The sequence below is a fragment of the Dipodomys spectabilis genome, unplaced genomic scaffold (assembly GCF_019054845.1).
Source record: "Dipodomys spectabilis isolate Male_0828 unplaced genomic scaffold, ASM1905484v1 ptg000288l, whole genome shotgun sequence".
NCBI classification, from domain to species: Eukaryota; Metazoa; Chordata; class Mammalia; order Rodentia; family Heteromyidae; genus Dipodomys; species Dipodomys spectabilis.
This window is the reverse complement of record NW_024870965.1, coordinates 4,908,062-4,932,099: the sequence shown is the minus strand read 5'-3', so window position 1 is coordinate 4,932,099 and position 24,038 is coordinate 4,908,062. Positions and strand designations below refer to the sequence as shown.

General features: G+C 39.5%; 1 protein-coding gene across 1 annotated transcript in view; it reads left to right on the top strand.

The window, feature by feature from the left end:
• Positions 1-24,038, top strand: part of Cdc73 (cell division cycle 73) — a 92,887-nt gene that overhangs the window by 15,713 nt on the left and 53,136 nt on the right. Inside the window, exons 7-10 of the mRNA XM_042701169.1 lie at positions 411-627; positions 6,502-6,600; positions 9,697-9,775; positions 12,217-12,281. Of these exons, the coding sequence (XP_042557103.1) occupies positions 411-627; positions 6,502-6,600; positions 9,697-9,775; positions 12,217-12,281 (460 nt within the window). The remainder of the gene's footprint in view (positions 1-410; positions 628-6,501; positions 6,601-9,696; positions 9,776-12,216; positions 12,282-24,038) is intronic.

The window sequence follows — 24,038 nt, the reverse complement described above, 5'->3', positions numbered from 1 at the left end:
TTTTTTTTTTAAAGAGGCCTCAGTTTTAATTCCAGACAGAGTTCTAGTTCTCATGGGAGACCTCAGGAACAACAGTTTTTTTTAACTCAGCCTGGGCGCTGTCCCTGAGCTTTTTTATACAAGGCTAGTGTTCTTCCATTTGAGCCACAGCTTTTTGGTGGTTAATCAGGTACTTTCCTGCCGGGGCTAGCATTGAACTGAAATCCTCAGATCTCAGCCTCCCGAGTAGTTACAATTACAGGCATGAGCCACTGACACCTACATGAACTCCTGTGTGACACTCAAGTATATCAGTTCTACAGATAAAATCTTAATGTTATATGTAGGCTTTTTACGGGAATTTTATAATAAATGATATGATATGCTTAAGCAATCTCTGCTGCAAAAGTTTAAGAATAAGTTGCTTTTAGGTCTTTGTCTGAAGCTATGTCAGTGGAAAAAATTGCTGCAATCAAAGCCAAAATTATGGCTAAGAAAAGATCTACTATCAAGACTGATCTAGATGATGATATAACTGCCCTTAAACAGAGGAGTTTTGTGGATGCTGAGGTGGACGTGACCCGAGATATTGTCAGCAGAGAGAGGGTGTGGAGGACGCGAACAACTATCTTACAGAGCACAGGAAAGGTAATTAAATGTTACTCATTCCTTAGTTACAGGATTGTTTAAAATGGGATTTGGAGGAGTGTTGAAGTTGCATGTCTTGGAAATCTTTGTGGCCATATAGGCTGTTCCATTCATAGGGATGGAATAAGCTGAAAAAAGTCTGGTTCAAAGTCTTCATGCATCATTTACGAATCAAAATGTGGCCTAATTTTCATGTTGAGTTGAGTTTTGTCTAAAGTTGATGTAGTGGAATGCTGATGAAAAGCTCTCTGAATCTTTGGAGAGCTGATATAATCACTATAATTCTTTTTCATACAGAGGGACATTCAGACATTAGTCAACAAATAATTATCGTCTTTATACATCATGTTCTCGTGGGTGGTAGGCATTTATTAGTTCCTTATTGATGGAAATGTTACTTTGTTTTTGCCCCAGGAATTTGGAGTTTGTCTCCCTTTGCTCTGTTCCTTTTTTGCCTCCTTGCCCTCTCCTCTCTTCTGATATCCTCTCCATCCTCCTTGTCTTCTTTTTCTTCCCTTTTATTCTTATCACTGTTAGAAATAATGCATTAAAAGACACGCTACAGTTCTGTGCATTTGTATCTGTACAGCCAAAGGATTCATACTTGGAAATAAAACAGGATGAATCCCTGTGTGAGGCAGGCCTGGCCATGAAGCTATGACCTTCTTCTTGCTTCAGATGTACTGGTAGTGTAGGCGTCTACCCAACACCTAGTCCAGATTGGTTTTGATTGTTGAATTTTTAGATTTTAGCCTTAAATTATTTTTAAAAGAAATTGTTTTTTTGGGAGGGGGGAGGCTGGGAAGGGAGGTGAAGGGTAAACAAAGGAGGAGGCTGCAATGCTTGGTAAGAAATGTATGCATTATCCTGCCCATGTAATTGTAACCCCTCTGTACAGTATGTTCTCAAATAAAATAAAATTAAATTAAAAAAAAAAAAAAAAAAAGAAATTGTTTTTTTGTTGCTCTAAAGGTGATATACAGAGGGTTACCATTTCATAACTTAGGTAATGAGTGCATTTTTTTTGGACAATGTCATCCCTTCCTTTGCTCTCTCCCAGTTTTTTCCTCATGACCCCATAGCCTTAAATTCTTTGTGCTATATAAGTAAGAGTCAAGCTGTTATACCTGGTGCCTGTGATGCAGTTATAATCCTAGCACTCAGGAGACTGAGATCTATCACTGTTTGAAACCAGCCCAGTTCCTGAGACTCCTGTCTCCAAGTAACTGCTAAAAAGTTGGAAGTGGAACCTGTCTCAAGGGGTAGAATTGAGGGGAAAAGAAAGCTCAAGCCCAAACACCCTGAGTTCAAGCCCCAGGAAGGGCATGTACGCACAAAAAAAAGAAAGCTGTTACTGAAGTGCATAAAGAAAAGAATTCTTCCTGTTTTTCTTTCACTCATCAACATATTTTTTTTGTTGTTGTTGATGGTGGGGCTTGAACTAATGGCCTGAGTACTCCCTGAGCTTTTTTTTTTTTTTGGTCTGGTCGTGGGGCCTGAACTCTGGGCCTGGGCACTGTCCCTCAGCTCTTCAGCTCAAGGCTAGCACTCTACCACTTGAGCCACAGCGCCACGTCCGGCTTTTTTTTCCCCTGCTTATGTGGTGCTGAGAAATTGAACCCAGGGCCTCATGCATGCAAGGCAAGTGCTCTACCACTGAGCCACCTTCCCAGCCCATCCCTGAGCTTTTTCTCTCAAGAGTTGTGCTTTACCACTGTGAGCCACCACTTCCGGTTTTTTGGTGGTTAATTGGAGAGTCTAACAGACTTCCCTGTCCAGGCTGGCTTTGAACCTTGATCTTCAGATCTCAGCTTTTTTTGTTGTTGTTGGCCTGGGCACTGTCCCTCAGCTCTTCAGGTCAAAGCTAGCACTCTATCACTTGAACCACAGCGCCACTTCTGGCTTTTTCTGCTCATGTGGTGCTGAGGAATTGAACCCAGGGCCTCATGCATGCAAGGCAGGCACTCTACCACTGAGCCACCTTCCCAGCCCCTCAGCTTCTTGAGTAGCTAGGATTACAGATGTAAACCACTGGCTCCTGGCTTGTTTTTATATTAAGTATTTGTACAAAGACCTTTCAATTCCTTAAATCATGTTATAAGTAAAGAATAATACAACTTACAAGTTATGAGTAAAGAATAATCCTCTAGAACTTAGAACTGTTGATAAAATCTGGTGCTTAGAAAAGTTTCATCTTCTACTTTTGTTACAATCAAATGATCTATGTATTTGTTTTCATTACCTAATATGGCTAATTCTTGAAACATACTGTGGCTTATAGAGATCTGGATAATTTTTGGAAATTTTAAACTTAGAGTAAATAAAGCAGCTGGTACTCTCCTTTTTTTCTTTCACATCAAACAGTGAATTTTCTTTTTCTTTCTTTTTTCGTCAGTTGTAAGGCTTAAACTCTGGGCCCAGGTGCTGTCCCGGAGCTCTTTAGCTCAAGGCTAGCGCTCTACCATTTGAGCCACAGCACCACTTTCAGCTTTTTCTGTTTATGTGGTACTGAGGAATCAAACCGAGAGCTTCATGCATGCTAGGCAAGCCTTCTACCACTAAACCACATTCACAGCCCAAACAGCGAATTTTCAAATAACTGAGATGAACATTTTTCTTTAAGCTCTAGGTGGCAGAATTGTACTGCAATTCAAAAACCTAGTGATCTAATTTAATTTAATGTTACTGGTTCCACTGTACTTAAAAAATAAGTTGATAATTTACTTATTGTTATCTAGGTTTGCTTCTGTATTAAATTAAAAACAAATTGAAATTAAACATTCTGGCCGATAATCTCTCAGTATACTGTTTTTTTTTTCTGTTAAACTCTAATCTTACAGATTTTAGATGCACCTTCATTATTCCTGGCAAACAGGACCTTTTTTTTTTGTTTTTCTGAGTTTAGAAAGGTTTAAATTACTATGAGAAATAGAAATACATTCTTTTGTATACCTGTATTAAAACACCCCAAATCATGCAACCTAATTTTATAACACCATTAAATCATACATTTTATTCTGTAACAATAGCACAGATTGAGTCATTTATGATGATCAGAACTTTGTGTGGGTGACTGTTCTGGAGGCTGGGGATCCCAGGGAAGGACACTGTGTCTGGTCAGGGAGTGCTCTCCTGAGTGAGAAGGAAACTGCACTCCTGCTTTTCTCAGGAAGCATTCTTCCAGCCATATGCTGTCTTAGAGATCACTTCCAAAAGATCTCAGCTCTCAGCCGGGCGCTGGTGGCTCACGCCTGTAATCCTAGCTACTCAGGAGGCTGAGTTCTGAGGATCGCGGTTCAAAGCCAGCCCGGGCAGGAGAGACCGTGAGACTCCTATCTCCAATAAATCACCAGAAAACCGGAAGTGGCGCTGTAGCTCAAGTGGTAGAGCGCTCGCCTTGAGCTGAAGAGCTGAGGGACAGCGCCCAGGCCCAGAGTTCAAGCCCCAGGACCGACAAAAAAAAAAAAAAGATCTCAGCTCTCAGCACTGTTGCATTGACGATATATTTTGGAGGACTTGTTCAAACCATAGTAGTATATGTTTGTTGAAAAATCCATGAAAAAGATCAGTAAAGGAAGAGATCATCTATAATTCTACCATGCAAAAGTATCTGATGATGTTTCCATTTATTCTTCTAGTATTTGTGTCTCTCAGTTTGTTGTTTTTTTGTTTTGGTCCAGTTGTGGGGCCTGAACTCTGGGCCTGGGCACTGTCCCTCAGCTCTTCAGCTCAAGGCTAGCGCTCTACCACTTGAGCCACAGCACCACTTCCAGCTTTTTCTGCTCACATGGTACTGAGGAATCGAACCCAGGGCCTCATGCATGTGAGGCGAGCACTCTACCACGGAGCTACTTCCCAGCCCAGTTTGTTGTTTTTTAAAGTAGATTTGTTTTTCTTCAGTTTTCTCAGTAGACTGTGATTTCATTTGCATTTCTCCCTGCCATGATGGTACAGAAGCAGTGGTTGCTAAGTCTGCGGGCCCATGGCGTGTGTCACCGCAGCAGCACCACACAACACTAGTCGTGGTGGTGTTCTACAGCCACTGATAATGATGAAGTCTGGTTAAATCTTGATCTTTGTTTCTTCTGTTATTTGGTGTGATGCAATTGGAATGGATAAAACAGGCCTGCACACCAAAATACTATGATTGACTTCATGAACAGCACCTGTGCTGATGTCTGACTTTTAGTTGAATCAGCTGCTTTGTAAATTACTCTTGTAGAAAGGCTTTGTTTGGTATCTTTTTTTTTATCAGCTTACATTAGTTTTATAGGGAAGGATTTTATTGTTACTTTCCTATATTCATTTACAATGTATTCTAGTTTGTCTTTCCCCTTCTCTCACTCTTTCTGTCAAAACTCATTTATTTGTTGTGTAAGTAACTAGACTTGGGCATTTGACAGATATTTTTTGAAAATGAAGTGTTAATTCAAGGAAAACAGCTGTCAGCATTTGTTGTCAATAATAGAATGGAATGTAGCTTGCTCACTTGCTAGGCAAATACACTATGTCCTGGGTTCGATTTCCAGTACCAAAAAAGAAAAGACAAAGAAAAACCCAAACAATAATAGAATATGAGATTTTATGAGAAAATTAGTTTTAAGAAGGTTGTTTCTATTAGTCTGATGATATTAGCTTTCTTTTCTAGTGAGTCTTTAATGAGTAATGTTAATAAATGGATTCTAATAAACATAGAAACAAATGTTTTAAAAATAATTAGTTGCTACTTTATACTACAATGTGCCAATGTTTTGGGGAAAAAATCTGCATAATTCATTAATGTTTTCCATATGACCAACATGGAAAAGCCCATTTAAAGTGCAAGATGACCACGTGCTGGTGTCTACCCAGGAGGTGGAGATCAGAGGATCAAGGCTCAAAGTTAGCCCAGGCAGAAAAGTCTAGGAGACTCTTACCTCTAGTTGACCAATAAAAGCAGGAAGTGGAGCTGTGGCCCATTTGGTAGCATGCCCCGGCCTTGAGTTCAAGTTACAGTACCAGTTCCCAAAAAAACAAAATGCAAGATAGATCAATTAATTTTAAGATGTTTTCCACACCAATAACATTGGTGTGATATAAAATAAGGAATATCCACAATTAATTGCAAAGTTATACTACATTTCTCCCTTTTTTAGTTGTGAGGCTAGATTGTTCTTTGACTATTAATAAGCACAATAAATACTGGGTGGAGAAGTAAATAACAGAATACAGCTGAATTCTTCTTAAACTAGGAATTTTAAAGAAATTTAAAACAGTGTCACTTTTTTCTTGGTACTGGATTTGAACTCAGTCCCTGAGCTTTCAAAATAGGAGCTCTACATTTGAGCTATGCCTCCAGTCCTTAAAACAATGTTACCATTGTCTTTTTGTACATTTTGCAAAATGATTTTCTGTATGCTATGTGTTTTTTTTGTTGTTGTTGTTTTTTTGTCAGTTGTGGGACTTGAACTCTGGGCCTGAGTACTGTCCCTGAGCTCTTCAGCTCAGGCTGAAGTGCTCTACCACTTCAGCCACAGTGTCACTTCCGATTTTCTGGTGGTTTATTGGAGATAAGAGTCTCATGAACTTTTCTTGCCTGGGCTGGCTTTGAACCTGGATCCTCGGTTCTCAGTCTCCTGAGATTACAGGCCTGAGCCACTGGCACCCGGCTAGGCCTCACATTTTTTTAAGTCTTACCACCTCAGTATCATCACACTAAGAAAGAAGCCTCCAGTTGTGAACCTGTGGAGACAGCCCATATCCTCCTTGCCATAGCATTAGTAAGTAAACCCAGGGTACAGTAGGGAAGAACCGACAGGAAGAACGCTTAATTCCAAACTGCTTACTGCCTTTGTGTACCTGGGTGCACTTAATTAGAATTCATTTATTTTGCAGAACTTTTCCAAGAATATTTTTGCAATTCTTCAATCTGTAAAAGCCAGAGAAGAAGGGCGGGCACCTGAGCAGCGACCAGCTCCAAATGCAGCACCTGTGGTAAGGATGTTTTCTGCTTACGTAGAATTTTTTTTTTTTTTGCAGTACTAAAATATTTTTATTGAAGTTGGAAGAAAAATATATTATACTTAATTTCCAAAATAGTTTAAACATTCACCTACACAGCTATATCAAAGTCAGTTTATTTTGTTCCCAGCTATGCAGTCATTTATAAAATAGAGAGGACCAAAAAATTGGCCATGTAAAACAATAATAGTCAATGAAGAAAACTATGGCCTTAAATATCTGTCAAAACATAAATGCTTTCTACAATTATTATACATAAAGGTTTTAATGAAAGTACTGGTGTGTATTGTAATTTGAAGATGTTTTGCTTTTTTTGTCTTTTGGGTTTTTTCTTTTCTGCGCTAGTTCTGGGGCTTTGAATGTATGCTTGAGCTTTTTTGCTCAAGGCTAGTGCTTTACCACTTGAGCCACAGCTCCAATTCAGCCTTTTTGGCAGGTTAATTGAAAGTAAGAGTCTTACAGACTTTCCTGCACAGACTAATTTCAAACTGTGATCCTCAGATCTCAGCCTTCTGATTATGAGTGTGAACCACTGGTGCCTGGCTTTGTATTAAGTTCTTTAAAAGAGCTTGTGTATACCTGATGGGTGTAAAGACCCTTCCTAGCATTAAAAGTTATTCAGGTTGGGGGCTGGTAATCCTATAATGCCTGTAATCCTAGTTATTCTGGAAGCTGAGATCTGAGGATTGTGGTTCAAAGCCAGTCCAGGCTAGTCCAGGAATCGTCAGAGTTATCTCCAATTAAGCACCAAAAAGTGGAAAGTGGAATTGTGTGGCTCAAGTGACAGAGCAAAAAAGCTCAATGACAGCACCCAGGGTGCTGTCAAGTCTTATAACTGACAAAACAAAAAGTTACTTCAAGCTGGGTGCCACTTCTGGTTTTTCTGTGATTAATTGGAGATAATAGTCTCACAGACTTTCATGACCAGGCTGGCTTTGAACCATGATCCTCACAGGTCAGCCTCCTGAGTAGTTAGGATTACAGGTGTTAGTCACTCTCTCCTGGCATGGTATTTCTAATAGTGTTTAGATGCATATCAAACTAAAACATTGTAACTGTTGTCTTTATGGCTATGAATATTCTTTCTTTGTATTTACATAAGCCTTGACTTGCAAAGTAAATATACCTACCTGAGGTCTAGATAATTACCTTTCATTTGTGATAATACTTAAATGAAATTCTATTCTATCAAAATGAAGAGTATTGCATTCTTTGTGACTATCATAACATTTCTCAGCCAGATTTGGGACATTTTTTTTTGTCTTTCATTTTTTGGCTTGAACTCAGGGCCTCAAGCTCTTTCCTGCTTATGACTGGGACTCTTATGACTGAAGCCATGCCTCCAATCTAGTATTTTCTGATTAATTGGGATAAAGTCTAGCAGACTTTTCTGTCCAGGCTAGCTTTATACTGTGATTCTTCAAGTATCAGTCTCCTGACTACCTAGTATTACAGATGTGAGCCACTGGCTTCTGGCATATTTGAGATATTCTTTACTTATCTGCCTTTATTACAGACTATGAGTTTAGTACAAAGTATTTATTAATTAAAGTATGCAAAATTGGACGGGTAACTTTAAGTATTTAAAATTTATTAATGGATTTATTGTCATGGTTGCCATGTTAATTTAATTTAGAGATTAACATCTTTGTAGGTAATTCAGTTAAAGACTTAAAAGTTATCAGTTCAGTAAACTTTGAATTAAAAATTGTTTTTTCTTTTTTTTTAAGATGACAACTTGTGGGGCTGGGAAGGTGGCTCAGTGGTAGAGTGCTTCCCTTGTATGGATGAGGCCCTGGGTTTGATTCCTCAGCTCCACATAAGCAGAAAAAGCTGGAAATGGTGTTGTGAATCAAGTGGTAGAGCGCTAGCCTTGAGCTGAAGAGCTGAGGGACAGTACCCAGACCCAGAGTTCAGGCTCTATGACCGACAAAAAGAAAAAAGAAAAAAAGATGACAGCTTGTTTCATTAAAGTGCTTGACTAGTCTCTGGATCTCTGCATAGTGAATAACCTAATGCCCTGGGTTGGGCTGAATGCATGTTTAATGTGCCTCTTCTGCCATGTCTGTGTCCCTCCTCCATGCCTATCTGGGCTTGTTCCTCCCCCAAGGAGTAATGCCCCTGTCTCTGCCCTGCCCATTCAGAAAAGCCTAGCCTTGCCTCCTTGGTAAATTCAGGATCCAATTCTTAAAACTTAGGGCCAGGGCATACTGGCTAATCCTGAAGCAGATTTGCAACTTACACTAAATGCAAAAAAGTTTGTTTCACCATTTTTGTTTTTGTTTTTTTTGGTGCCAGTACTGGAACTTCAACTCAGGGCCTAGATGCTGTCCTTCAACTTTTTCTGCTTATGGCTGGTGCTCAATGAGCCACTTGAGCCACAGCTCCACATCCAACTTTTGAGTAGTTAATTGGAGATAAAAGTCTCATGGACTTTGCTGTCTGGGCTGGCTTCAAATTGCAATACTCAGATCTCAGATTTCAGCTTCCTGAATAGCTAGGATATAGGAGTGAGCCTTGTGTGCCCAGCTGAAAAGTGTACTGTTAAAAAGGTCATCATTGTAGAGAGAGTATTATTTCACAAAGACATTTATTTAAGTAATCAGAATGAAATTAGTAATCATTTTATTTCTGAAGCTTTATAAGTTTTAAGTTTATTTGATAAAGACAGTACTTTTTAGCAGCAATAATATGACTGTTGGTCATCAGATGTGGCTTAATCGCCATTTTTTTGTCTTTTTGGCTATATAGTAAAAAAAGGAAGCACAGAAAATAAATACTTCACCAGGCACTAGTGGCTCATGCCTGTAATCCTAGCTGCTTAGGAACCTAAGATCAGAGGATCGAGGTTTAGAAGCCAGGCTGAGCAGGGAAAGTCTCATGAGACTTACTTCCAATGAACCACCAAAAATTTAGGAAGTGGAGCTGTGGCTCAAGTGTAGAGTATTAGCATTGAGCAGAAGCTCAAGAATAACTCCCAAGCCTTGAGTTCAAGTCCCAGGACCAGCTTTAAATGTGAGTACTAAAGTAGTATTTTAAATATTAACATAACTCATTATTTTTCCACAGGATCCCACATTGCGCACTAAGCAGCCTATCCCAGCTGCCTACAATAGATATGACCAGGAAAGATTCAAAGGGAAAGAAGGCAAGTTGCTTGCTTTTACCTTCCTCTTACTGTGGTTGTGCTGACCTCAAAAGCGGTATGTTCTGATATTTAAGGCTTAGAATTGGAAAGAATCAGTTTCATTCATACTTTTGTAAATTTTTTTTTGGAACACAGCCATGTTATTAATTCATTTGTATATTTAGTTCTGTGACAGGATAATTGAAGTTGTTTTGACAGATCATATAGTGGGCAAAGCTTAAAAATACAAACTAGCCCTTTACAGAAAAAAATTAATTCTTGGTTGTAGTTTGGATTCTAGAAGCAGATAGCTTGTGTCACAGATCATTATTTTGTATGAAATTTTAGTATTTTATCAGTTTTGTCTATGTCTCTCTCATGTAAATAAATACATTTCTAATAGTATTAGTACCTATCTCTTAGGGTTATTGTTGGGAAGCAAACTTGTTAATAAAGATGATATCCCTAAAAAGGTGTCTGATATGAAAGAAACTACCTACAGATGTTTGCTATTACTAACACTGGTTCTCTGTGTGTGTGTCTCTGTGTGTATGAGTTGTGGGACTTGAACTCAGGGCCTGGTTGTTGTCACTGAACTCTTTTTGCTCAAGGCTAGTACTCTGCCACTTGAGCTACAGTGCCACTTCTGGTTTTCCGGTGGTTAATGGAATATAAGAGTTTTACGGACTTTCCTGCCTGGGCTGGCTTTGAACCACGATTCTCAGATCTCAGCCTCCCGAGTAGCTAGGATTATAGGTATGAGCCACCAGTAATGGCAACATTAATTCTGCCTGGGAATTTATTTTAGGATAGAGATTCTACTTATTAAGTCATGATCTCCAATTAGAAATGTATACATGGCCGGGTGCTGGTGGCTCACGCCTGTAATCCTTGCTACTCAGGAGGCTGAGATCTGAGGATCTCGGTTCAAAGCCAGCCTGGGCAGGAGAGACCGTGAGACTCCTATCTCCAATAAACCACCAGAAAACCGGAAGTGGCGCTGTAGCTCAAGTGGTAGAGCGCTCGCCTTGAGCTGAAGAGCTGAGGGACAGCGCCCAGGCCCAGAGTTCAAGCCCCACGACAGACCAAAAAAAAAAAAAAAAGAAATGTATACATGGAGAACTTGGGCAGCATCCGTGGACCTGAAACAGGAGAAGGCATTCCTTGTGATTTCTATGTAGGGTTCTGGCTAATGCAGTAACATGCCCTTTCTGCATGATTCCAGCATTGATGGACGGATAATCTGAAATCTGCATTTAACATTCTTTAAAGAGTATGTTGCCTTAGTGCACTGAATTTTTTGTACTGATGTTAATCTACTGAGTAGTCTTAACCTGTTATCTTCATTTGTATGGAAGATAATGATCCATTCTTCACTGCAGTTTTTCTTTATGGAATGAATCATATAAAGCAGCCCATGGAACAGGTCTAATCCTTCATGGACTATATCCACCCTGCTTTGTGTACATGCAAATATTATTTATATTGTTTTGGCATTATAATGGCAAAATTTGATATGGTGACAGATTTGTGGCCTGCAAAGTGTTCAGTATTTTCTATCAAGGATTCTCGGCAGTGTCCTGGGGCTGTGATGACAACTATAAATGACATGTATGAATAACAAACTAAGTAACATGGTTGGAACTTTGGGAGACAACTCTATAACTTAGGAACTATTCTTATTCTTCTAATGGTACTATTATTGGTTATTGCTAGTAAGTAATTTGAGATTTCAGAGTATTCAATCTTATTTTGGAGCATAGAGAGATAGTTTTACCCAGTTTCTGTGCAGTAGGCTTGTTGTGTATAGAATATTTTTGAGGCTGGTGTCTTCTATAGAGATTTTATACAGAGTAGATTCAAAGCTTTGTTATACTGTTTGACTTTCACATATAATTTTAGGTAAGTTTAGATTTCTTTTTCTTCTCTCTCTCTCTCTTTTTTTTTGGTTGGTCATGGGCTTGAACTCAGGGCTTTATTTATTTATTTTTTTAATCCCTCAGTTGTTTTGCCTGAACGCTAGCACTCGACCTACCACTTTGAGCCACAGCACCACTTCTGGTTCCTAATTGGAGACTCAAGGGGCGGGCTAGGAGGGTGGCTCAGTGGTAGAGTGCTTGCCTTGCATGCATGAGGCCCTATTCTTCAGCACCATATAAGCAGAAAAAGCCAGAAGTGGCTCTGTGGCTCAAGCGGTAGAATGCTAGCCTTGAGCTGAAGGGCTGAGGGACAGTGCCCAGGCCCAGAGTTCAGGCCCCATGATGATCCCCCAACCCCCACCCCGCCCAAAAAAAAAAAAAACTCTCAAGGGCTTTCCTGCCTGGGCTGGCATTGAATTGAAATTCTCAGATCTCAGCCCTCTTGGTCGCTAGGATTATAGTCGTGAGCTACCAGCTCTAACTTTAGATTTCTTATCTATCAATAAATAAATAATTTTAACAGCAACCCCCTTTTGTTTGTAGAAACTGAAGGCTTTAAAATCGACACCATGGGTACCTACCACGGCATGACTCTGAAGTCTGTAACGGTAAGTTATCCCAGCCACACAGCTTATTTGCTTCAGGCATTTTATGTGAGTAGCAGATGTTGAAGAGAATCTTTGTTTTCTAATATATCCTATTCAGGACATGTGTTTTTAATGATTAGTTGTGCTGATGGATTGTGTGGTTATTATTTGATTCCTGGTTGTTCTGTTTCTTGTTTTTTCTTCAAGCTTGACTATGTAAATAAAAGGCTTTTCACTAGCTTGTAACTAGTGCAGTGCTGTATGGTTAGAGTTTATAAGGTCACACAGGAGCTTTTAAGAGTCATTGGGGACGAGTTCTTGGCTACAGTATCTCTTGTTCTTTTGGATGTAATGCCTTACACTTTTTAAAAAGTTAGGGTGACTGGGCACTGGTGGCTCACTCCTGTAATCCTAGCTACTCAGGAAGGCTGAGATCTGAGGATTGTAGTTCAGAGCCAGCCCAGGCAGAAAAGGCCGTGAGACTCTTTTTTTTTTTTGTTTTAATTTATTTTTTTATTTTTTGTGAACATACTGTACAGAGGGGTTACAATTACATGGGCAAGATAATGAGTACATTTCTTTTTTTTTTTTTTTAATTTTTATTTGTGAACATACTGTACAGAGGAGTTACAGTTACATGGGCAGGATAATGCGTACATTTCTTACCAAGCATTGCAGCCTCCTCCTTTGTTTACCCTTCACATCCCTTCCCAGCCTCCCCCCTCCCCCCCAATCCCAATCCTTCTCCTCCCCCCCCCCCCCCCCCCCCCAGGCCGTGAGACTCTTAAAAATTATGCAGAAAAAGCTGGAGGGGTTGTTGTGGCTCAGGTGTTAGATTGCTAGCCTTGAGCAAAAAATATCAGGTATGGCACCCAGGTCCTGAGCTTAAACCCCAGGACTGGCACCCCAAAAAAGTTTGAAAGAGTGCAGTGGTAGCCCGGCGCTGGTGGCTCACGCCTATCGCCCTAGCTACTCAGGAGGCTGAGAGCTGAGGATCAAGGTTCAAAGCCAGCCTGGGCAGAAAAGGCTGAGAGACTCTTATTTCTAATAAACCACTCAGAAAATCGGAAGTGGCGCTGTGGCTCAAACGATAGAGTGCTTGCTTTGTGCTGAAGAGCTGAGGGAGAGCACTCAAGCCCAGAGTTCAGGCCCCACGACCACCAACAACAAAAAAGACAAAAAAGAGAGTAGTGATGATGGAGTGCTGACACAGCCACGCCTGACAACCTGCCCTGGATGTCCACAAGGGCTCCTCCGTGCCCCCCCCTCCCCTTTCTTACTGCCCTTTCTCCCTGTGCTCCCCACCACCTCATCCCCACTGGCTGTGTTGCCCAGGCTCAAGGGGACCCTGCTTTCTCAGCCTCATGAGTACCTGGAACTACAATTGTGACTCTACCTGGCTTCCCTTTTAATTGTTTCATTTCTAAATGCTAACTTTTATTTAGTCAATGATAGGATTTGATGCTGTAGAGCAGGAATTCTGTTACCTTCATTTGTATATTTATTCTTAGAAGTTTTATACTTTAAAATACAGTGTTTATGCATTAGGATGCCTGTATACTTAAAACCTAGTGGTAGTGAAATTACTTTTGTATTTGTTTGTGAATCACCAGATCTTCACAGGCTCTGTATGACAGAATCATAATATACTTGCTGTGATTTCTCAGAATTAAGATACACTTTTATGTCAACTTGGAGTTTGCCATGTTTTACTCATTCATTTCCAGAAGCAGACAAAATAAATGTAAAATCTGACTGAAAAGTTAGAACTTCTGTTTCTTTCTATAGACTTCAAATTGAGATTGAGTATCAGATGTTTTGTTGATATGCATACTTGTTTTTAAATTGTCGTCAGATTTGTTTTTTTTTTTATTACTGAAAGTAACTAATTCAACAAGTGCTTATCGAATGCTGCTTAGTTGTGGGTGAACTTCTTTTTCTTCTTTTTTTTAATTTTGAAAATACCATACAGAGGAGTTACAATTAAATGGGCAAGGTAATGAGTACATTTATTATCAAGCATTGTTGCCTCCTCCTTTGTTTCCCTTTCTCATCCCCTATGCCCCCTTCTTTAAAGGAGGGTAGTGAGAGCCTCTCTAGCAGGTGACTGAGGAGCAGAGTCCAGGCAGAAGAGCATTCTTTATAATAAAATGGGGTACGGTTGAAGGCCAGTAGATGAAAGCATGATGGCCAGGGCCTCTGGTTTCAGATTTGCGATGGAGGGCAAAAGCAGTGAGTGAGTGAGTGCACATGTCCTGAGACACCTGTGTTCTTACCTCACTGAGGACTGTAGTTCATGGCTGTAATAGTTCACTTAATTCTTTCCTGATTCCGTTATGGATGTTTTCCTGAGGACAACAGCCTTGCCTCTGATTATTCCCCAATTGAGTCACTGGGGAACTGAAATTATTATCATTAGCCATCAAAGTTACTTTTTCCTTATTACTGTTGCTGTTGTTTTACTTTTATATATATGTCTAAGCGAGCCATGAAATTTATTTCATTATATGAGCTTCTATGCAAAGAGTAAAAGCAATGATACTTTTTAGAAGGGATACTTGAAACAGAACAATTTTTCTAAGACTCAAGGATACCTTCTTAATTAAGCAGTATGAGAATGATAACCATTATGTTTCCTATCCAGAATCCTTATTAAGTATATTCAAAAGAGGTGAATCTAAACAAATTTATGCTGTAGGATTTTAAAGAATAATCATGAAAATGATCAAATTGCTATTATTATTTCTTAATTTTGTAGGATATATACATTGAATTCTTATTTTTTGGGGAGGGGCAATCTGGTTGTGGGGCCTGAACTCTGGGCCTGGGCGCTGTCCCTCAGCTCTTCAGCTCAAGGCTAGCACTCTACCACTTGAGCCACAGCACTACTTCCGGCTTTTTTCTTTTTGCTTATGTGGGCCTCATGCATGCAAGGCAAACACTCTATCACTGAGCCACCTTCCTAGCCCCTATACATTGAATTCTTTTTTTTTTTTTTGGTCCGGTCGTGGGGCCTGAATTCTGGGCCTGGGTGCTGTCCCTCAGCTCTTCAGCTCAAGGCTAGCGCTCTACCACTTGAACCATAGCACCACTTCCAGCTTTTTTTTCTGCTTATGTGGTGCTGAGGAATTGAACCCAGGGCCTCATGCATGCAAGGCAAGCGCTCTACCACTGAGCCAACTTCCCAGCCTTAGACGTTGAATTCTTGACTGCATTCTCCCCTTCTTCATTTGTTTACTTTCTTCCCTTGACCCCACGCTATTCTTTTCATTAATTTAGAAATTGAGATTTTTAGGTAATTGTTTCTTTTTAGTTATACCTTAAACGTAAGCTATTTTCTCCCCTTCTTTGCTTGGTTGTGACTGTGTGTTTTGCCCAATTCTCCCATTATCTCTGGTTATAGTAGCTGTGCTGCTGGGTGTGTTGGTACATGACTAGTGTCTTAGTACTACAGAGGCAAAGACAGGAACATTGTATGTTCTAGGCCAGCTACACAGGGAGACCATGTCTCACAGTGTCTAAGCAGACACACAGAGCTGTTAAATGCTTATTAAAAGGCTTTATGGCTTTAAACACTGCTTAATTGGTTTTGCTATTGTCCTTCAGAGCTATATACTTTGTTGATATACAAACTTTATGAGGTTTGGATTATTTTGTATCAGGGTTAACCTATAAGATGCAAAAGTCAGATGCAAGACTAAATTAGTAAATTGACAGTTTTTATATCACTATTTTAGTAACCAAATTTAATAAAAAGTTATATGTTAATTTGTTATGAAAACAAAAGTAACAAATTTGTTATGAAAACACCTAGGCAAGGTATTGTTCTAATATAAAAGTAGTAATTTATTGAAATTCCCTATAAGAATAGAATTCTAATTATCTTTATTTTTGTATGTCCTGGGGCTTGAACTCAGGGCCTGGACACCATCCCTGAGCCCTTTCAGCTCAAGGCTAATAGTCTACCATTTTGAGTCACAGCTCTACTTCTGGTTTTCTGGTGGTTAATTGGAGATAAGAATCTCACAGACTTTCCTGCTTTCAGTCTTCAAATCAAAGCCTCCTGAATAGCTAGGATTACAGATGTGAACCACCCAGCTCTAGGTCTGTTTCAAGTTACAGGTCTCTGCAGTTTAATATGTTTGACTTTTTCTCTAAGATACAGTCTTCACTGTGTTGTCCAGGGTGGCCTTGAGCTACTGGATTGCAGAGACTTTCCTGTCTTAGCTTCCCAATTGGCTGGGCCTATGAGCTTATGTTGTCTTACCTGGCATCTGGTTAACTTTATTTTTTTATTTTAATTTTTAACAAAGAAATATGAACTGTATTTCACAGTAAACTTCCAGAGGAACAAGTTGTACAATTGTGGTTACTGAAGAGTTTCCCTTTTCCTTTTCCTTTTCCCTTTCCCTTCCCTACCTCCTTCCCTCCCTCCCTCCCTCCCTTCCCTCCGTCCCCTCCCTCCCTCCCTCCCTCCCTCCCTCCCTGCCTCCCTCCCTTCTGCCTAAGAACAGGACTCAAAGAACCCAGTACCTGTTGCTTTTACTTTTTGGCTAGTGCTCTACCAACTGAGTCAGACCTCCAGCTCTGGAGAGCCTTTCTTAGTTGGTAGTTTTCCCCAAAATATGTTACTTGTTTTTTGTTTTTCTTTTTTTTGTCTGAACTCAGGGTTAAAGCGCTGTCCCTTGTCTTGTGTGGGTGTGTGGGGGCGGTAACAAGGGGTGTAAGGGTCGGCTTGCACATGCAGTGGGCAAGTCCTGGGGCTTGAATTTAGGGCCGGAGCACTGCCTCTGAGCTTTTGTTCAAAGCTAATGATCTACCACTTGCCACAACTCCACTTTGGCTTTTTTGATGGTTAATTGGAAATAAGAATCGCCCAGCCTTTCCAGACTGGACTGGCTTTGCACTGTAACTCTCAGATCTCAGCCTCCTCAGTAGCTAGATTATAGTCTGAGCCAGTGGCATCTGGCCCTAAGTTGTCTTTAAAGCAGGAGCACATATACTAGTCAGCTTCTTATCATCAGGCTTCTTTTCTTCTCCCTTGTTTGTTGAGAATTTGTTGTTCAGTTCTGCAGGTTGCATTGTGTTGTGTTGTGGAAGTACTATAGAACTATAGTAACAGTAATGTTCTGTCTGACTTTTCTTCCATCCTCTCTTCCTTCTGCAGACACTTGTAAAATAGCTGCCCTATACCACTCACTCTCTTGGGATTTGGGACAGCAGAGATGAATAAAAGCAGACGTGTCCTATGGGGTTTCCTTGTGGTCTAGTGGAGAGTAGATAGGTACATTAGTGGTGACTTGAAAATGAAATTGTGATTGAGGGGAGACATTGTGCCCTGAGAATCTGAAATGGGGGATTTGTTGCAAGAATCATCACACATCATTAATGAAGTAATATTTGAAGGAAGATCTGTAATTTACGTAGGGTTTGACTTGATGAAGATACAGGAAAACTGTTTAAGGATTAGCAGACAGCAAGATTAAAAGCTCTGAGATTGCAGCAGGAGTGTGGCACCTGGGAAGATTTGAAAGAAGACACTTAGATGGTACAGATTTTTAAGCACAGCTGTAGCATAGTTTTTCCTCAGAGTTAGATGCAGCATTAGATGCAGAGTTAGATGTCAGTGTGTTGTCCCATGTGTATTAGTGAACATACTTCTGGAGCCATATTTTATGCCTGGTCATTCTCACTTAAAATTTCATGCAACTTACAAGCATTTAAAAAGCAGTCTAGGGGCTGGGAAGTTGGCTCAGTGGTAGAGCGTTTGCCTTGCCTGCATGAGCCCCTGGGTTCGATTCCTCAGTACCACATAAGCAGAAAAAGCCAGAAGTGGTGCTGAGGCTCAGGTGGTAGAGTGCTGGTCTACAGCTGAAGAGCTGGGGGACAGCACCCAGGCCCAGAGTTCAGGCCCCACAACTGACAAAAGAAAAAAAAAAGGCAGTCTGAATTTCTAGTCTTTGAAGAAGCTATCTAGTGTGAGTGTATGATGGGTACAGCCTCATATAGCCATAGCCACTTTTTCCTCTGAGCAGTGACCTGCTCTTGTTTCTTTAGATTGCCAGAGACCTTACCCCTTTATTTCTTTTTGTCTACCCTTGATTTATTCATGCTCCCTTCATAGATATGAGTTTGAAATCCCTGATCAAGGGACTGGGAAGGTGACTAAGTGGTAGAGCGCTTGCCTTGAATGCATGAGGCCCTGGCTTTGATTCCTCAGCACCACATAAGCAGAAAAAGCCGGAAGTGGTGCTGTGGCTCAAGTGGTGGAGTGCTAGCCTTGAGCTGAAGAGCTGAGGGACAGCGCCCAGGCCCAGAGTTCAGGCCCCAGGACTGGCAAAAAATGAAAAAAAAGAAATCCCTGGCAATGCCAGCTTATTACAGAGAAGTCAATCAGTTTGAATCACTAAAGATGTAAAGCTTTGAACTCAGTCTTGGCTCTGAATCCCAGCCTTACTAGTCATTCTGTGTAATTTATAATAAAAATAGAGGAGAAAATGTGTAAATGTGCTTAACATAAACAGGAATCAACAAGCGATGACTGCCTTATGAATTTATGATTATAATTATTCTAGATGAATGTGATGTACCTGTAAATATTGGCAGTAGCTTCATAGCACAATTATTGTTGCTTGTTTAATAATACACTGTCATGGGGCTGGGAAGGTGGCTCAGTGGTAGAGTAATTGCCTTATATGCATGAGGCCCTGGGTTCGATTTCTCAGCACCACATAAGCAAAAAGAAAAAAGCCAGAAGTAGCGCTGTGGCTCAAGTGGTAGAGTGCTAGCCTAGAACTGAAGAGCTGAGGGACAGCACCCAGGCCCAGAGTTCAGGCCCCACGACCGGATCCTACCCCCCCCCCCCCAAAAAAAAAATACAGTGACATGCAAAGTTATATGTCTTTAAGAGAAGACAGCTGTAAAGAAGTTGATAAGACAGCTCCTTTTCCATCTCCCATTAGGGCCTGTATGTACAGGAAGAGTCTAAAACGGCATCAGTAGTATTTAGAATTTTGATCATTGTCATGAAATTGTGAGTGGAAATACTACTTTTCTATGATTTATATTTAGACTGGTATAGTGAGTATTGTAACAAACTCTGGAGTAATTTTAAAACCTGGTTGGTTTTTTTGGAGTATGTTATGTGTCCCATGTGCATGCATGCATGCATACATGTGTGCATGCCAGTAGTGGTACTTTTGACATGTATATAATCAAATTTCATTTAATTTAGCTGTGTATTTCATTAAAGAAAACTTAATGGTTTAACAAAACCTAGCTCTAGGTTGTAGTGATTTTAGTAATATGTGTAGTATAAACTTTACAATCTGCCAGTTATCATGGGATTAATGGCAGGATACTTGAGATTACTTGTAAAATACACAAAGTTATTGTCACCACATATGGTAGGAATAATCCGAAAACAATTGATAAGTTGTAATTATCAATTTGACATTAGCTTGACTGAGGATATTCTAATATTATTCACTATGAAATAGAAAATGATATTTTAGTAATGACATGGTAAAATATATACTATGAAATTTGAATCTGCATATATTTATGTCATGTTAATTTGTTACTGTATAGTTCCATATGAATCTTTTTTTACTTTTTAAAATTTTCATGATAAAGGTGATGTACAGAGGCACAAAAGCAAATTTTGGTTTTCTTCTATTTTTTGTTTTGTGTTAGTCCTGAGTGTTGTCCCTGAGCTTTTTTACTCAAAGCCAGTGCTCTTCCACTTGAGCCACAGCTCCACTTCGGTTTTGTTTTGTTTTGTTTTGTTGGTGATAATTGTAGATAAGAGTCTCAGGGACTTTTCTGCCCTAGCTGGCCTCTTAACCTTGATGCTCAATCTTAGCCTCCTGAGTAGCTAGAATTACAGATGTGAGCCACTGGCACCCTGCTAATTTTCTTTTTTGATAAGTCTCCCTTGACTGTTCAACAGTTTCTTTTGTTTTCCTGCATTGATAACAAATTTGTTTCATTTAGTTTTAATAATATTAATATTTGTATTAAGCATATTTCATCACATTAAAATTCCAACTTCCACCTACTTTTAGACTTGCTATTATTTAACATAGAATTTTAAAATTAAATGTTTACCTTTATTATCTTGAAGAATAGATATGAATCTTTGTATTTTAAAAAATTTCATGATGGAAGATTATAAACTCTTTTGTTCAGAGGAGAAATCCAAGTATATTTAATGGCATGCTATATTTTTGTGTTTAGATATATATGTCCTTGATACTTTTCAGTGACTCCTAAAGGCTGTGCTTTAGTTTGTTTTTATCAATTTCTAAATCTTCATCTTACATCTTCAGCGAGCTTTTATGTACTTCTTACATTCAAATTATTATTTTCATTTTGTGTTAGTACTTTTGTCTTAATATTATTGGGGTTATCTAATTAGGTCTCCTCCCTCCTCCCCTCCCCTGTCCTACCAAGCCTCACTTGATCTTTAATTCTAAGTTTTGGTTTCTTTTCCAGGTCTTTTTCTTGATGGATGTTTCTTTTAGTGTTGTTCTTCTTGTCTTTCCTGCTTCTCATGTTCCTCTGTGAGTGATTGTTCCCATGTTTATTTTAAATACTTGTTTTTAAACTTCTGTTTTTGGTCTATTAGGAATCTATTAGAAACAAGTTTTTATTTGAAAATTTGGAATGGTGCGAAATACTTAGAATTGGAAATAATTTAAAATATAAAAAAAATTTATGACAGAAGACTTGCCACAGAATAGTGGTGTTTGTATTTTAGTGTGTCATTGTGTCTTTACATTAAAAGTTTTACAACATATGTATAATGTAGACTTACTTTGAAATTTATAAATTAAGAAGAATTGGTTTAATCTTTTTAAAGCCAGATTGTGAATTATGGACACTGTTAATCATTTAAACATTTACTTAAGTTTAGTATTTTTTTAGATAGAGGTTTAAAATTTCCTGCAGTTTTATTTACTTATTTGTTTATTTATTTTTGTTGGTCGTGGGGCTTGGACTCTGGGCCTAGGTGCTGTCCCCAAGCTCTTCAGCTCAAAGCGAGCGCCCTACCATTTGAGCCACAGCACCACTTCTGGTTTTCAGGTAATTTATTGGAGATAAGAGTCTCATGGGCTGGGCTGGGAAGGTAGCTCAGTGGTAGAGCGCTTGCCTTGCACGCATGAGGCCCTGGGTTCAATTCCTCAGCAGCACATAAGCAAAAAGAAAAAAGCCGGAAGTGGTGCTGTGGCTCAAGTGGTAGAGCGCTAGCCTTGAGCTGAAGAGCTGAGCGACAGAGTTCAGGCTCCACTACCGGACCCCCCCCCCCCAAAAAAAAAAAAAAAAGAAAAAGAATCTCATGGGCTTTCCTGCTGGGCTGTCTTTGAACCACGATCCTCAGATCTCAGCCTCCTGAGTAGCAGGATTAAAATTGTGAGCCACCAGTGCCCAGCTTTAACTTATACTTTATAGGTAGCTTTTTTACTTTCTCTTTTAGTGGGGATGGTTTTAGTTTTTTTGAGATAAGATATTATGGATTTTCTATGCTCAGGTTTGGCCTTGGACTGCAGTCTTTCTATCTGTGGCCTCATCTACACTTGGTATTACTGGTGCTAACCACCCTACCCAGGTTGTTTGTTGTTGTTCTTGATATATTCTGGGGCCAGCTTGGAACTACTGCAGTCTTCTTGATCTACTACTTCCTAGTTCTTGGTTTACAGGTTTCTTTTTCTTTGTGAAAGCAAACTTTTCCAAATTCAATTTCTGATGTTAATTGTATTTTCAACAATGTAATAGTGTCCACCAGTCATTTTGGTAATAAATTTATAATACATTGTGATTCATCATGAACTTTGGTATATGTATTTTTTTTTTTGGTTGGTCGTGGGACTTGAACTCTGGGCTTGGGCACTGTCCTTGTGCTCTTCAGCTCAAGGCGAGAGTGCTCTACCACTTGAGCCACAGCACCACTTCTGGTTTTCTAGCGTTTTATTGGAGATAAGAGTCTCATGAACTTTTCTGCTCGGGCTGGCTTTGAACCCCGATCCTCAGATCTCAGCCTCCTGAGTAGCTAGGATTACAGATGTGAGCCACTGGCGCCCAGCTTATATGTATTTTTTAAACTATAAAAAGCTACTTTAACTTAATAATAGAAAAAGGAACTATAAGAACATAGTTACTTAAAATTGGTGGAAGAGAAACTTGTTTAGCATGTGCAAGGCCATGAGTTTAATCCTCAGCACTGCAGAGGAAAAAAATAAAACTTGATTGTTTAAATTGATATTGGGAAATAGTTTTTCTTTATTTGGGTTAAATGGTAAAGTATCTGATGGCTTCAAACCAATTGATAGATGTCAGTGTTGGGGAGATTAATGTTTTTTGTGTATATACATATATACACACATAATTATATATACACACAATAATTCATATGTGAATTATTGATAACTTTGAAAACGTATTAGTATTTTGAAATGTTTCTCTAAGTACCAGCATATAAAGATCACAGTATAGTGGGCCTTAGAAAACATACTTCTAATTGTGTCATATTAGAAATAGATATTATACTGGCATTTTTTGTGGGAAGCTTCTTATAAATCACTGAGGACTAGTCAGTAGTTGCATTGTCGGGTGCTGAATAGATTTCACCATTGATAGTAGCCCATCAGAGAATGGGTGATGAGTAGGAGGCAGAAGCTTGTGGTGCTGGGGAAGGTGGGCTGCTTGCATCCCAAGTTACTTCAGAGGGTGGAGAGAAAGGCTGAAGAAAAGGTAATGTCGGTATACAGTTTGAGTTGATTCCTTTTAATCAAGTTCATCAGTCTTGCATCTGACAGCAAATGCTGATTGATTTCTTTCTTTCTTTCTTTTTTTGTAATTGCCTTGAGTTTGAGCTTGCTGGGCAGGTACTCTTAATTTGAGCTGTTTCTACTGTCCTAAATGCTGATTTATTAATTCAGAAAAAGTACAGTGGCCAAAGATCAGATGGTCACACCTTCTGTCTAGCATACCTACATTTTTTTGTGTAAAGAGTGTATACTGGAAGTTGCATTACAGCTGCATAACAAGCACAGAATAATTGTATCCTTCAAATGTTTAATTATCTGAGAGTGTGAGTGTGCCCCTGTTTGGACAGGTTCTATCATCATTTGCCATTAGGACTTCTGTTCCTTGGGGCTCGGTCTGAATGATACCTTCCCAGTTAGAATGTATTTCTTTAGATACGTAAATTGCCAGTTCAGTTTTAGGAATAACACATCACCATATTTTACTTGATTCATTGTCAAGTCTTAGGGAATGATCTTATTTGACTTTAAAACATATAATGCAAACCAAGCACTGGTGCCTCATGCTTGTATTTCTAGCTACTCAGGAGGCTGAAATCTGAGGATTGTGGATTGAAGCCGCTCAGGCAGGAAAGTCCTTGAGATTCTTATTTCCAGTTAAACCCTCAAAAAGCCAGAAGTGAAGCTGTAGGTCAAGTGGTGGAGTATGCTAACCTTGGGCACAAAAGCTCAGGGACAGTGTCCAAGCCTTGAGTTCAAGCCCCAAGCCTGGCATGGACTTTGCTACCTGAGCTGGCTCCTACCCATCATCTTCAGATCTCAGCCCTCTGAAGAGCTGATAGTACCTGACTGAATGCTGCCTTTAATGAGTAGAGTGCAGAAGACAAGGGAAACCAATTTATGTTTATCAAAATCTTAAGCATAGGCAATTATGACCGGGTAATTTGTGCTTTACTAATGCATCGTAAGATCTAGTGGCAAATAAAATAAGGCAAATTGTAAAGTATGAGCA